The 15,715-nt window shown below is 44.6% G+C and overlaps 1 protein-coding gene across 1 annotated transcript; it reads left to right on the forward strand.

Moving 5' to 3' along the window:
• The first annotated feature begins 2,219 nt into the window (after positions 1 to 2,219).
• Positions 2,220 to 8,483, forward strand: LOC135397298 (uncharacterized). Its single transcript, XM_064628774.1, has 4 exons — positions 2,220 to 2,268; positions 4,860 to 5,065; positions 5,145 to 5,216; positions 8,047 to 8,483. The coding sequence occupies exons 1-4, from the start codon at positions 2,259 to 2,261 to the stop codon at positions 8,449 to 8,451; spliced, it is 693 nt and encodes a 230-aa protein (XP_064484844.1). The 5' UTR covers positions 2,220 to 2,258; the 3' UTR covers positions 8,452 to 8,483.
• Positions 8,484 to 15,715: the final 7,232 nt, after the last annotated feature.

The following is a 15,715-nucleotide window of genomic DNA, read 5'->3' on the forward strand; positions in this document are numbered from 1 at the left end:
ACACCATCCATGTCTAATTCAGAATCATTTCACTGAACGACCGACAAATTGAACCGTTAGAGGTGGAAATGGAGATACATAATACATAATGGTGGAGATACATAATTTGAACATGCCGACCGCGTCGCAGCGAAACAGCTTGAAGACACTCAGTACCACAAGTTCAATGACAGAAGCTTAAATATTCGATCCTCAAACAGTCGCAATGTTGTCTGTAGCTGTTTGTACAAACTCAAGAATTCACACTTCTATGATGATTATACGTAGGCTACATATAAGTGCCGCTTATCACTTTAGGGACTTCCTTTTTTCTTTTAGCAAGGCGACCTCTGACCCTTTCCTTTTTCTTTAATAAATCTTCATACCCCCCCCCCCCCCCACACACACACACTTCTTCTTTGGGGCGTCAAGGTGCCGTAGCTGTTGTCGCTGTGACTCTTCTTGCAGACCTTCCCAACAGGATGCAAGTCTTGTTGCCACAGAGCAATCACATCTACTTTTTTTTTTCAGTCAATCAATCTGCCACAGTACACATGTGCATCTTCAAGAGCGCGTCTCGTACGAATTTTTTTTCTTCGTAAGATGCAATGATGAGATGTCATGAGGCTGATTCCGGCCAGCAGGCTGGGCGCTGCCCCAGTGCCAATTGTAGAGAATGAAACATGATGATGGAGACGGTAGTTCAGGTGACGGTTCAAAGCGCGGTGGAGAGGACTTTTGATGACGGAGAAGGCTTCATCCATGAACGTTAATTAGTAAGCACATAACAGCATTTTATTAACGTTCAATGAGGATTCTGATCAATAAACGTACCTGCAAATTTAACACATCCTCAAACTGTTACAGTCCATATTGAATGACGCAAACGCTGCGAGGCATAATATAAATGAACATTACAAATCAGTGTGCTAGAGTACTGCAGAGAGCATCCCGTCATGTGCATACTAAAAACTAACGAAAGATCAAGTCATGACTTTACTAACATTGAAATTTATAACGGCAGTCCGCTGCTTCTGAGAACAAATAATGTGTTACGATAATTAATTACTTTTTTTCTTTTTTTTTCTTTTTTCAGGGTCAGGTATCACCACACGAGCAAAGCCGATAAAAGTAACTGAATGGAATGAGACGGTTGATGGCTGACGGTGTCCTGTTTAACGGTGTCAAACACTATATACATAACGTAAAACTAAAAAAGGCATGGATCGTCTCCGCAAGGCAGAATCACAGGATAATTGCCACGGAGCGGTGGCAGCAGACGTGGGCTCTCACTGGGCGTGTGGTAGTCGTGTCGCCATAGGAAATCCTACACAACGAAATCCTGTGAATTGGTTGCAATAGATGCGGAGACTGGAGAATATACACTGTAAAAAAAAATCCGTAATTTTACAAGTGACTGCTAATTCTGTTGCCGGCATATGTGCCGTAACCTAGTTATTGCAAAAAAAAATCGTTTTGAGTGCACACTGCACAGCTCCCATAAGCGAAAAGAATGGCATTTACATTAAAGAGATATTAAACTGCGAAAGCGCAATCCGGAACTGTGCAGTGTGCACTCCAAACGGATTTTGTGCAGCACATAGGTTACGGCACACATGCCGGCAACAGAGTTAGCAGTCACTTGTGCAGTAGTATTACGGGAATTTTTCTTACAGTGTACCCAGTGCTCCTCCTCTACAGCAAAATACGCGTGGGCAGCATAGACTCGCCGGCACGTAGCAGTTGTTCTCTAAAATGTACAGGAGGTCACTGATTGCTCAATTGATTTTTCCAAAGCTACGTCACTGGTCATACCCATCGGTCTCGGTATTCTCAGAGTTGTTTTCGGGAATTTCAATGTTTCTCTACCGATCCCTACCGATTAGCTCACTGCCCCAGGGGGCATGCAGGTTATATTCCGTCTGCGCTCCAGTCTTAGACAAGCCGTGCCGTAGACGAATAACAAAAGTAATGTGCACTATTCTGAAGGGGAGAGCAAGTGGGCTGTCTCACCCATTGGGACCATGTCGCTTTTCACCGATAATTATTTCGATCAAGAACAATTAAACACAACACTTTGGCCTGATCAACATTCGTGGGGTGCCTACTTAACGCCTAGTCGAAGAAAACGAATGTGGGAAGTGATTCTCCAATTCAGAAGTTGTCCCACTGGAGACGCACAGGAGGTGTATATATACAGTGGAGCCCATGCTTCCTGGATCGCTGCGATTCTCTGGTTTACTGTGCAGACCCTGTACATTTGGAAAGCGGTTGCCACCATGATTTCAAGTAAGTGCAACCTTCCCAGACACAGGTTTGCCACTAGAATAACACTAACTTCTAATTTCCCTGTTTTATTGGATTTCGAGTGGTGTAATGTTGACCTTGGTGTTCACAAACGCTCTCTCACTGATTTTCTGATTCTCCTCCATTCTATACCGTCGTTTTATAGAGCCAGGTTACATGAATGCAACAGACGATGATGATGAGTCGAGGTTTTACGGCGCATGAACGACCATATGGCCGTGATGCGCGAAACCGTGGGGTATAAGGAACGTAAGGGGACTTATCCCCGTAACAGTGATGCTTCCGCACCTGTCCCGATGGAGTGACTGACAGTCTCGTCTGTAATTTTCGAAAACTGTCTCTCTGATTCTACGTTTATTTATTATATATGTATACATGTGGACAGGCGCAACACGGTAGAGTATCGCGAGTGATGGGTGAAACATCCCAATCATCATTATCATCATCTGACTAAAGCAGTCGCTGTCGCCAGTAGGGACGCTTGTCAAGAGGGTTACAAATCGCGAAGTGCTGAACTGACCGCAAGGTACCCTTAAAAAAAGGAGGGCGAGGAGGGGGAACAGAGGACAAGGTCATACCGAATCATGCATTCCATTTCGTACTTTGCGACAAATGATGGTCCAAAAGTTCCCCATGACTCCATACCGCCCCATACTCCTCAATCAGGTCGTGAACATCACCTACGTCGGAAATGATCCCCCGACAATTCCACTGGAGAGCTACTTGAGTCATCACATCCATCACCCAGGCAATACTAGGAAGGTGTAAGAGGAGAGGATACCTTAGAAAGATAGAAAATATCATTAGGTATTTGTCATGTATTGCCCTGTTTAGTTGCAGTTAGTCGTTTGCTTCAGAGTCTTCCCCCGAGCATGAGGAACTCCGAACTCCTTGTCGGAGATGTCCGGAACTGAGCCGATAGAGGACAGATCAAATTTCGATTTTCTTTTTAATTTGCGAAGGTGTACTGGCAAAAGAGCGTTCTCAATTTCTATCCTCATTGTTGTACACCGTAGTGCTTCTCTCCGTGGGGAAAGACGAGGGAGAAGGCAAGATTGTAGTCGTAGACTTCTTTGCTCTTTGGAGATGGACTGCTTGTATTGGTTTTCTTTTCTTGTGATTTTGGTGCTTCCTGCACAACGTCAATCTGCATAGAACGTGTGACCATTTTAGGCTCCTCTTCTGCTACCCCTGCAAACGATTTGTTAAAATAAAACGAGGTACCTTCTTCTGGCCTCAGGGTAGCTGAGGCTTTGTGCCACCTTGATGCGAATGCTTTTCGAGTTTTCATTTTGGGTCTGCATGGGACCGTAGTAGCTCAGCTTACGACACATCAGGAAAAGCCAATGCTCCTTGCGCGATAATGCAACAGAATTACAAATATCTCCTTATCAGCTTGATGAATTGCTTCCTATCATGCCTTGACACCCACTCCGCTGGAGAGGATTGGTGCAAGGAGATACGATAAGTGGAGAGCGCTTCTGTAACATTCATGTGAACGCAGCCATATTGAGAGAATTCGCCTGATGTGGATTTTTGCGTCTAGCGCTTGAACTATCTCTTGTATTCCGATGACACAGTTTTGAAACGAGAAAGTACCGTAAGATATGTATATGTCCGCTCCATCGAATAGCAGAATCCCTTAGAAAACCTTTTCAGATATCATAACTTTTACGATTTGTGTAACTACACTCTAAGAAAGAAAAAGGAGTCATTTCACTCCTTTTGGGGAGTAAATGCCTTCCCACAAAAATTAGTCCCTTTCGGGAGTAACTGTACGGGAGTAAATGAATGTCACAGAGTGGAGACTGCATTTCACGCTGTGTTCTAAGAGGCTCAGGAGCAAAATTCGTATGCATGTATGAAAATGCTTCGAATCAAACAGTGATAGTGATATTCGCTGTCCCCGGTCAACTTTTTCACCAAATAAATTATTATTATTATTATTATATGTCGAGTGGTATAAAATCTTAAGACTTACATAGGGCACAATTTGTGAAGAAAGAAGCGCTAAGTGTTCCTAACTCTGTAGGAGTGTAAAATTTCTAAGTTGGCTGAGTAATGCAGCCTTACGCCATCAAATTGGCCACACATATTTACATAGACTGTTGCATTCGGAAGACCATTTGTGAAGTTCAGTGACAATTTGCAGTCCTGGGGAGTAAATGTCGGGGTTATGGGACCAAAATGGGAAGTAATTGCAGTCTAGGGGACTAAAAGCTGCAATTACTCCCCATTTACTCCTCTTTTTCTTAGAGTGTAATTGTAATACTTAACATCAAGTCAAACCAGGGCTCAGTGCATCTGGATTGCGGACAAAGGCTCGGCAACGTTCTGAATTTCTTCTGAAATATATGGCAGTCGTCGTACAAGACAGGCAGCCGGGTGCACTCGACCGGCAACCGAGAGACGCGTGGTTCGATTCCCGCCGTTGTCTGACTTTTTCGACGACTGCCATATTTCAATTGTTCATGTTCTTAAGCACCTTGAGGCTTCTGGTGTGTTCCTCTGTTTTGTGTGTTTCAGCTTCAGAACCGTTACCCTCCAAAGTTTCTTCTGCGTTATTTTTGAAGGTTTGTCATACATGCTGGCGGCTATGGTCATACTGCACGAGGCACTCGGTAATGAAGAGATCAGCATTCAGACAAGCCATCATTTGCCATCATGCCGGCCAACGGAAGGTCAGATCGTACCTGGAGCACTATCACTGAGGTACACTAGAAGCCTTCTGGCAAGAGTGGAGGTCTGCCTCGTTTTCAACAGGCGTTTCATAACAGAGGTGCGTGAGAGAAATACTTAATGACTGTGATACGGGTGGTACAGCAAGAATTACTTCATAATTTTGCTTTTACCTGCAGAACCTTCCAGTTGAGCTTTCTGCGTTGACAACAAACCCCAGTGTACAGGTACCAACAGCAGCTGAGCTTCAGGTTGGTGTGAAAAAAGCGATTATGCTAATGTAAAAAAAAAAAAAAAAGCAGTACTTTCACGTTAATGCGAGCGTGAGTGGTACAGCGACCCAACATTGCTACCGACCTATTCTCGTTGTTGGATGTGCGTTTTGTATTCGCCTCTCCAGCTGGCTGCTCGCCAGCTAGCGGACCCCAGCAGAAGCACTCGATGAATGATATTAACAGCAGACGACAGGTATATTTCGCGCTGATCCGAAACTGCCGCAACTTCCCTTGGTGTGCGATAGAGCGTCCGGGCTTACAGAACTCAAAACAGCAACAGCACTGCTCAATTCCGCAGTGCAAAACTACTGCGGAGAAGAGAAGAAGGGCAAGAGGAAAAAGGTACTATCACAGCAGCGGCGTGGACGAAAACAACGATGACAGCCGGAAACCACACGCATTTTATGTTATTTGTTCAATTTTTGAAGCGTGTCTCGTGGAAGAAGGCATGAAGCAGGTTGATTTATTGATTGGCAATCATTCTTTTCTCCGCCATTTTGAGGACGACACGAGCGCCTCTATAGGTAGTTGGAGAGGGTCACAGAAGTTTAAATGTATCTGCCGGCGGAGAATGTAGTGCGCGCATTGAGAGTGAGGCATACTAGAAGATGTCATACACCAGGCGGACGGGGGAAGCCGATTAACGTGTTTATAACGCGACTATCTTACATGTTTGGCTTTGAAAGCATGAAAATGTGCTCTAAGTACGTCGTCTGTGATGAGTGTTTTCGGAATATGATCAGTGTACAAGCAACATTTTGGAGTATGCGGGCTATCTACGTTGTGACTCGAAGGCATCATGCACACGGCAAAGCTAATTACATGCGTCTTTAGATTTATGGGCGGAATTGAGCTGTCAAGAAGTATATATAGTATGTTCGGTAACTCCTCACTACTTTGTTTCTCATGGGCCATACGACTTTTCTTCGTGCTAAATTTAAAATATTTGACATCTCTACGTCTTTTTCTTGCTAGAGAAGTTAACGACGACTGCTAGAGGCATTTCTTCTGCACGTAATATACAGGGTGTTTTTTTTTAATGATTTGCATAGTTTTAAAAAAGCTATGACAACAGCACGATACCGTTTTTGCTGGTGAGTTATACCGCTGTATAGGGTCCCGCGTTTCCGGTATTTAGTCCTGGGGAGATTCGGCGGGTGTTCTTCGGAATTTATGTTTTGCGAAATTCGGACATTTTCAGCATTTTAAAGCATTCGCGCCAGAAATAGATGCCGGAAAAACGGCAGTTATAATCACTAGGGGGCAGCTTAGTAGGAGGACGCAAAGAATTTAGTTTCCTTTGTTGGAGGGTTCTACGTGTACTTGAACCGCGTTGACCCACTGATCCAAGTGGTATAGGGGAAGCTTTTCCCCTGAGCTAGGGGCTAGCAGCTCCGCAGGGCGGTATTCCCCGCATTCCACCTTGAAACGAGGTGAAGGAAAAATGAAAATGTGATGCCCCGGAGGAAGGAAAGAGCGACCGAGTACCGGCATTTTCGGCATCTAGCACCATATGCAAGAGTATATAATTCGTAGTTTTTCGGAACGTGCCGAATTTCAATAAACATATCCCCCATCCCCCACCCTGAATTTCCAAATATTCAGCGGGTGTTTTTCGGTATTTTTCGGTATTTTTCGGCAAATGCCGAAAGCGCTGAACCTTATACGGCCATGCGGACATTCTCTCGAGTAGAGTACGTAACTATACTTGTTACTAATCACCTAAAATGTATTCATTAAATTTTTAATTTTTAATTTTAATTAATTTTTAATTAGGGGACTTCACGCAAAAGTGAGATATTAGAATGGGAAACAATACTCGTTGAAAGCGTTTTTATTATTTTTTTTTAAATCCAGAAACGATCACGTGCGTTGAAATATTGATCGCCGAGTTTTGCCAATGTGTGATGCCAAATAAGCCGAAATCGTGCGCATCAGAAACACAGGGTTTCCTCTCAATCCACGCCAGAGGGCCACGTGCTTTTGAGCGATGGAGATGATTGGAGTAGGTGCTGGCCTGCTGGTCAGATCAACCGTTTTGTGGACTGGGAGGTACCCGGGTTGGAATCCCGGTGCCGGCTGTGCTGTCCGGGGTTTTTCCTGGATTTTCTTCAAACGCTGTCAGATATATACCGTCGCAGTTCCCGTAGAAGTCGGCCCAGGACGCACATTCCCCCCGGAGCGTTAGTCGTGACGTTGCCCACCTCTGTGAGGCCGAGAACGGCGAGCTCTCTCAGCACCACCACCACCACCACCACCGTTTTGCGGCCCAGACAGCCGACGACGATGACGAAGGTCATGCGCTCCTGAGGCGCGCGGTTTTGATTTCGGCCCATTCGCGTAGGAATATTCGTCTATGGATACTTCAACGCACGTGCTCGTTTCAGGGTTTTTGAAAAAGACAAATGCTTTCGGCGGGGATCATCTCTTATTCTGCTACCTCATTTTTTCCCGAAAACCCTTAGTTAAAGAGTTAAATAATGAATGTTGAGGTAATTAGTCATCTACTTACATACTCTATTGAGGATTATGTCCGCCTGGCAGTATATAACTCATACGCAAAACGGCATCTATGCTGTTCTCGTAGAGTATTTATTAAAATATCTGTAAATAATAAAAATAGACACCATGTATAATTTTTGATAGGTTAATTTCACTCTACGTTCAACTTTTGATTATAGGCACGACACGTCAACCAGCACCAAGACATTTGATTCAATTGCATGATTCTGTTCGAGCACTGCAACTGTCTCCCTTGCGCACGGCGTATCATCCCGCTCAATTAATCAATTTTTTTCCTCGACAGCGGCTGACCGAGGAACAAGCCTTCCTCAAGATTTACCAACTGTTACTAACTTATACATCTTTGGCACATTTTGTGTACAATCAAACCAGTAGCCGTTTACAGGAAGAACAGCTGTACTGCCCTGAAGCACGTCCCAACCGAAGCACGGCATTATTCAACACCCAACGCAACGCCGATCAAATCCAGGAGCTTCGTTGTGATGTGCGTCTCAGTAGCAGTGCTCATGGAACGCTCAGCCAATTTCAAGCCGCAGAACAAGGCAGCGAACTTCTTATTTTGTATGGTTACAGCGACTGCAGTAAGCGTCTGCTGATGGATTACGGCGTTGCAATTGGCATAGATCAGCTGCTAGAGAATATCAGAACATACCTCACTTTCCTCGTGCATAACAAGAGCTTATTCTAAGACAGCGAGTTCAAGTCTGAAATAAGTGCATGTTCAAGACAACCAAGGCATGTGATAAAGTAATGATAAGGTATGCAAAGCCCTTTCCAACTGCAGACCATCATCTTTTGAAAGTTAAAAGTGATCTCAATGTACGCGGATGATGCATGAACCCAACATAAGCTGTCAAGGTGGAGAGCTGGGCTATACTTGGTTAGAGATGGCGAAAAACGGCGAGCGATATACACATTCCGGTGTTGTCTCTGTGTTGTCTCTCACTCGCCGTTTTGTTGCCGTGTTGATTTTTACGTACACTTTTGTTCGTGCTATTTGTATTTGAATTTTCTCCTCCCTACTGTAATGCTATTTGCCAAAGTAGAATGAATAAATGAATAAACCAACACAATGGTGCACAAGGCTGAAGTAAATAAACGTTTATTCCTCTCTACTGATGTATATCCCCGGATGCGCAAGGAACACAGGCGTATGAATAGTACTCGAAGGTGCACTTTTAACGCGATTCGGTGTATACTAGGACGCAAAAAAAGAGTGCTAAAATTGACATTTAAACTGCCTGTACACTTAAGTAGAGTACTTAGAGTAATTTCTGGTCCTTTTGGGGACGAGTTGCATTGCTACAAACATCATTCGCTTTCGGGACTACCGAATGCACGGGCATAAATGTTAAGTTTAGGGGCTACTTGCAGCGATGGCTACTAAATTTCAGGGTCAGGGGTCTAAATTGGGGAGTAATTGTAATCTAGGAGACTATACTCGTGTTCAACTTAAGAAGAAATCTAGTCCGTCACCTCTCAAAATATTACTGCGCCGCAGATAGGATGGCTGGGCACAGAGACGTCACTCTCCCTCCTCCGCCAGATAATGTGATCCATCACACTACGAGAGCCCTCCCACATGGCGGCGCTGCAGTGTCGCTCCTGGTGTCCTGGGGCCCACCGTCCTCGGTAGCTCAGTCGGTAATGTGCCGACTTGCTGAGCTCAAGATCGCGTGTTCGATCCCGGCCGTGGGTGGTAGCAATGTTGGGGAGGTAAACATTGCTTCCAGCACCGTGTGTCGAAGATTTCCCTCGCACGTCAAAAGAACCCCAGGTGGTCCAAATTATCCGCAGCCCTACCCTGCGGCACGTGCAACATGTCGCCGCACTGGGTAGACAAACCTTACGTGTAACGGGCCCGATCTTCAACTTGTCGATATCCCATAACGCGCGTTAAATGCATCACTTAGGCCCGTGATTCGCCACGAGCTCTTGCACGCGCCTACCACAGCGGCGTTGGAGCGCGCGAAATTTAAATATAACGATAACGATCGCTATGTGAAAGTTGAAGATCGGGGCCCAAGTGAGTTTTATTACATCACACAATCACAATAGATGTGCAAACAAACACTCCTACTAAAGGAAGCCAGTCGGAACAACGTGCTTACTGCCGAAAGATGTATTATTCGCCAAAGCAACAAACGAAGTGCTGAGTACCCTTTCTTCACGGCAGTGTTTTATTCACTCTTTCCCTTTTTTGACACGTTTACATTGTCATATCTGGAAGGCGCCTTCTTTACGTTACACGTGTCACTGGCGTTGCAAGCTCACCGCAACCTCATTCCACGTACTTCTGGTGCATTAGCGAAGATACAGTGAGCCGTGCGCTGGAACGAGTGGCAACCATGGGCCTCTGTTTGTTATTTGCGTGCTTTGCGAACCCAGAAATGACGCCGTCCCTTCTGTCTTATAGACACGAAGTTATGCGATCACAGATGATGTGATGTGCACGGTTAGTTTGTGATATGAACAGTCATACAAAGCAAGCAACGACCAGCAGCATGTTGTGCGAGGAACTGGGGACCTGAATAACCGAGGAAAATGGCCTCATGAATGTTATTAAGGTATATGATATTTTTCTCTTTTTCCCTTTTGCGGGGTTCATTATGGGAGTAGCAGGATTCGTCTGGTGACGAATCCAATATCTCTCTTTTCTTTTGCTTATTTATTTCTTTTTTTTTTTTTTACACTCAAACTAAATGTATGTGTGGCGTGCACGTGGAATCGAAGTTCTCACGTGGTGATGAAGGAACGAAGACAGGTTATGAGGCAGGGCACAACATATTCAGAACCGGGAAGAGCTGTCGTCATTCGGAATGGGAACGTTTGTTTTTGTTTTGAGAATTTACGCATATACCTTCGTGTCTCTTTCACGTCTGTCCATCATAGTGTTCGAAGAAACCAACACGCTCTGCATCATCTTGCACCCGTATCTTGCATCCCACATCATCATCATCATCCATTCATCTATGTTGTTGTTGTTGTTGTTGCACCCGTATACCTATATTTGTTACAGCCCACGCCGCTTTCTGTAGTTCGCCAGTTCAAGGACTCGAAAAATGAATACGGTATCAGCAAGTGCATTCCAATACATCTGTATTTTCATTTTCAAATTCAAAATAGCGACGAGCAGCGCCACAAGCCGACTGACTACCAAAGACAACAAAAGTTGTTGACGACTTCACGGCACTCTTGTTGTTTTATCGACGTGTCTAAAGAAACTAAAAACTCTGGCACTTGATACAAGCTCTGTGGCCTTCGGATCAATCAACGACATCATTCTGCAGTAGTTACCAATCGTGTAAAGCGCTTCTGTTATTAACCATGTGTTAACTGTTAATGTGCGCCGGCATCATGGGGTGCTTATCTTGCCAGTTTACTTCTTTGAAGCAGTATCTGATGAAACGCATCCGAACATTTGGCAACCATCTCTTGAGCGAAATTTCACACTCCAATGGAATGACCGGCGAAGGTAAAGATGGAAAGTAATTGTTCTGAAGCTGGAACATACAAACAGACAAACACAACGCAGGCCTCAAGGTGCTTGGAAACATCAACAGTAGAAGTATAGCAGACATCGAAAAAGCCAGACAGCGGCGGGATTTGAACCACGCATCTCTCGATTACCGGTGGTTACCTATTGTGCGTTATTCAATCACAACGTGAGTTTAAAAGCAATACGGTCCTTCTGCTCTGGAATAACCCTTAAAGTATTGGATATTGTGTGCTGGTGTACAGAGGTCGGTACTCGTGACCGCCGCTCACTAACTCCGTGCTCAGCTCTCCGTTTGCTCACTCACTCCCTGCTCAGCTCTTCGTTTGCTCACTCATGCTCACTCATCCACGGCTCGGTTTTCCGTCTCTGGCTGAGCTACCTGCGCGCTGACCATGTACTGACCGTTCCACGCCGTATTAAATTTTCCTACCACACATCTGCGCGCTCACGCTCGCGCACGGGGTTGCCTCCGATTCTCGTTCGCTGTCTCATATATCACAGATCTCTCAAGAGCGTGAACACCATGAATGATGATAGTTGAGCTGGGTTCGATAGTTGAGTGATGCGTACTATGTGAGGGTGAAATGAGGTTAGGAGAGGGCAGGGATGTTAAGTGAAGTAAAAATGAAACCATGTAGGTTTTGAGGTAAGGTGTAAAGCAGTGAACGTCATCAAAGTCCTTAGTTGGGGTAGTTGGTATCCGGACATGGCGCGCCATGTAATGCAATGACTTATCTGGAATAGCAATTTGGGGGGGAGGCATCAGATTGACTGCTCAGTTCACGGTACGTGAACGTTACTCAAGTTCGCTCATGCTCAGTTCAACCAATTTGAGCATCATTTCATCACTCATGCGCAGCTCATTCGCCACACTGAGCATGAATGAGCATCATATAGAACACAACGCAGCAGCAAGACAAAGACACACAAGGAAGGACAATGGCAGAATTGCGTACTCACAGCTAACAGGTTTTATTGACAGGTGTTTGTCAACAAAACCTGTTAGTTGTGAGTACGCCGTTGTGCTGTTGTCTTCCTTGTGTGTCTTTGTCTTGCTGCTGCGTTGTGTTCTAGATCATGAAATACCAACTACCCAACTTCAAAGCCTTCATGGATGAGGATGCTCATCTCTCGTTTGCCCCTTCATGCTCACGCATCTCGCGATGAGCTCTCCGCTTGCTCACTCATGTTCAACTCATTCGTCACATTGAGCATGAGTGAACATGCTCATCAGCGAGTTTTGCCGATGTATTTCGAGGAATACAAAGGTACTCGTTCCAATTAGGCTACTTCATGTAGAACACGTAATGATTATGAAATCCTCTTTGAGCAGTCGTCGTGATGCATATGTTTGTAGTGGGTTTTTCTCCTACACATCACCCCCTTCTTCATTTGGTTCGCCATCACCCACTAATACGTTAATGTGACTAGTATAATAGTCAGTTCGTTTTCGTGCAAACCAGTGAGGTGATGCATCGATGATTAAGCAAATAAAAATGAAACAAGGTTAATCCCTACCTACTGCTATTCCAGCTAGCAGGACGGTTCAGGTTAGTTTGATGAACATGCATACACATGAAGAGCTACATGAACCTGGATGATGCTTCATGCAGTAGAGAATCGGGCATCGAAAGGCTTTGGAGTACGAAACCGAAATCGAAAACGGAGATGGAAATAAAGTATTTCACTGAAGTAACAATGAACGAAACACTGACACTGACTGATATTTCGCTCGTGCAAGTGTGTGAGGAGACATGTTTTTTTTACAGAAAGCACGAAGTATAGGGATATTATATTAACAAATATTGCAACAACTGCGTATTCTATACCAACCGTTGGCAACCCGTGGTATATGAGCTGTCGTGGTCTCACGGACTACAACGGCTAGGTTTCGCTCTATAGTCGTGTTCAACTTAAGAAGGAGAAGAAATGTAGTCCGTGAGCTGCATAGTCCGTTGGAGATAAGGAGACGCATTAGCGCGCAAGGAGAAATACTGCAGCGCCACCATGCGCCATCAGTAGAGGAGCGCTTTCTGCTGCAGCGTAGTGTCGTGCGGCCAGTCTTAACAGCCAATACGAAAGCAGAGTATGATGGATTACATTATCTGGCGCAAGAGAGAGTGTGTGACCTCTCTGCGTCCAGCCATCCTATCTGCGGCGCAGTAATATTTTGAGAGCTGACGGACTAGATTTCTTTTCCTTCTTAAGTTGAACAAGACTATAGATTTGTTGTAATAACCTTTTAGACACCATTGCCGAGCTATCAGGTCAGTAGTGCGACCTGCACCATCGCTGTAGCTGAACGTTGTGCAAACTCAGGATAGCCGCGCTCTGTTCCAGAACAATACCAAAAACCTAAAGTCGAAGTACAATCGCAATACAAAACAACAGCGAAAGTGCTTGGAATAATATACAAATTCTAGGTAGTCAAAGCCCGGAGCAAATGTGCTTTTAGGGGGGGGGGGGGGGGGGGAAAGCCAATAGAAGAGGAGGGCAGAATTGCGGAGTCGTCAATAAGCGCGGTTGAAAGCGAAAGCGCAACAGCTATCACATCACCAATTTCCAATGCGAAAATCCCCTCTGGGCTTACCATATGCCAAGCATTGTTCTGAGTGAAGCGTTTATGCTGGGACTGCGCACATTAGTCACTTTCTCTTTCATCTTTTTATCCATTCCCAGGAAGAACCGATGGAAGATTATACCAAGCGGTGCATACCGGAACAGAACCTCTTTTATTTTCCTTCCTCATTCTTTTTCGCTGTTCGCACTCACACTGCTGTAGTTTCCCACAAATGACGCAGGTTGTCTGTCGGTGTTTACATAACGTTGGGGATCCGGTTCTAGTTTAAACAGCCAGCACGATTCTGTTTTACGGACGTTCCAGCCGGGATAACAGCGGACGGCCTTGGCTGCTCGACATGTTAGGTGGCACTCGAAGCATTACATACTGTAGACCAGTTCGAAAACGCGTGACAAAAGTCGTTACTCTTTTTGTCGTCCTTCTGATGAGTGGTTCGCTTTAGCGTCTTAACACTGCGGAAGCTTGGCGAAGCTAACGCGCCGCTATATGTAAACCGCGGACTGTGAGTGCAGTGGTGTCTCATTAGTATTTTGGACCGAACCTCGATTTTGATCTCTGTTAGTTAGAACGTTGGCGTAGACACTTCTAAAGAAAACAACAGTAGAATATGGTGCTTCTGCACTGAGTATGTTATTATGAAAAAGAGTATATGCACCGCAAGAAATAACGATAACGGATAATATCAAGATCGTGCTTGCTAGCACTTGCACAATACAAATGAAACAACAAGAACGAGACAGATATGCGTACGTCACCATTCACTATTTATTGCACCGCATTCACGGTTTTTGACAATGTGTGATGAAATAAATAGACTCCAATAAATAAATAACTTAATGCGGAATGTTACACAGATGAAACATGACTCAAATACAAAACGTCAATAGATGTAGCTTTACCCGCGACATAGAGGAATGCATAATGGGTGTCACCACTTTGATTCAGGAAGAGCAAACGTGTATGGCTGCGTATTTGGTGGGAAGCAATATCTTTAATGTGACCATGACACGGCTTCCAAAATCAAGACATGTTACTGATGAGTGTTGTGTATGTACATACGTCGTCATGTCACTCCCCGGTTAATGAATAATACCTGATTATACGTAAGATGAGTATTTAGGATAATAAAACGACATGGAGGCTTGCTTTTTCCTCCCCCTCTAGACTTTCGATAATTCTTCTGCAAGTACTGGACGAAGTATTACTTGGAAAAATAGAAAAGTCGATGCATGACTTGGATATGTTCGACCACGGTCGTCACAAGAAAAACAAAAGGAATAAATAAATAAATATGCAGAACTTATTGCAGTGCCATAGTCTGCTTACCCTTCCTAAGCCGTAAAAATTGAAGTTGCGGTATTATGACGTTCGAACTAGTGTTACATACAGATGTGAGGAGGGCTGTTCAACAGAATGTAAACATGGCAATCGAGCGATTAAATGACAAGCGGCATATGCAAGGCACAGGTTACAAAATACACCACTTATGCGGGCTGACAATACATAACTGAGCACCGAGTGTAGACTCGCACGCAATTGCAATCTCAGTTATCTGTCCACACAGTATGCATGTGCGCGCTACGTTTTTCGTAAACGTGCGTGAGACAGCAGCTGTGAAAATTGACCTTACCGCGTTTTCACATTGATTCTTGTCATTTGTGTATTATTGGCACAGATGTCTATTCTAGCTGTGCGTACTTCAAACCATTAGGCTTCAACATCACTGACTAATTTGTGTACATTTCTGCACATGGTACCGGTTTGATCGCCCAAACTCACTTCATTTAAGTGATTATCCCTGGTTATATGCATAGTTAAGTGTCAAGCAACGAGAACTGCCATGCACGCACGAAAACTAAATAAATATTGGCA

This window comes from Ornithodoros turicata, chromosome 1 (genome assembly GCF_037126465.1).
Source record: "Ornithodoros turicata isolate Travis chromosome 1, ASM3712646v1, whole genome shotgun sequence".
NCBI lineage: Eukaryota > Metazoa > Arthropoda > Arachnida > Ixodida > Argasidae > Ornithodoros > Ornithodoros turicata.

Bases quoted from the DNA above. Each gene is read 5' to 3' on its own strand.
- LOC135397298 (XM_064628774.1), top strand. The intron at 5,066-5,144 runs GTGCGTGAGAGA...TTTTACCTGCAG, and splicing joins ACAGGCGTTTCATAACAGAG to AACCTTCCAGTTGAGCTTTC. The intron at 5,217-8,046 runs GTTGGTGTGAAA...TTTCCTCGACAG, and splicing joins CAACAGCAGCTGAGCTTCAG to CGGCTGACCGAGGAACAAGC.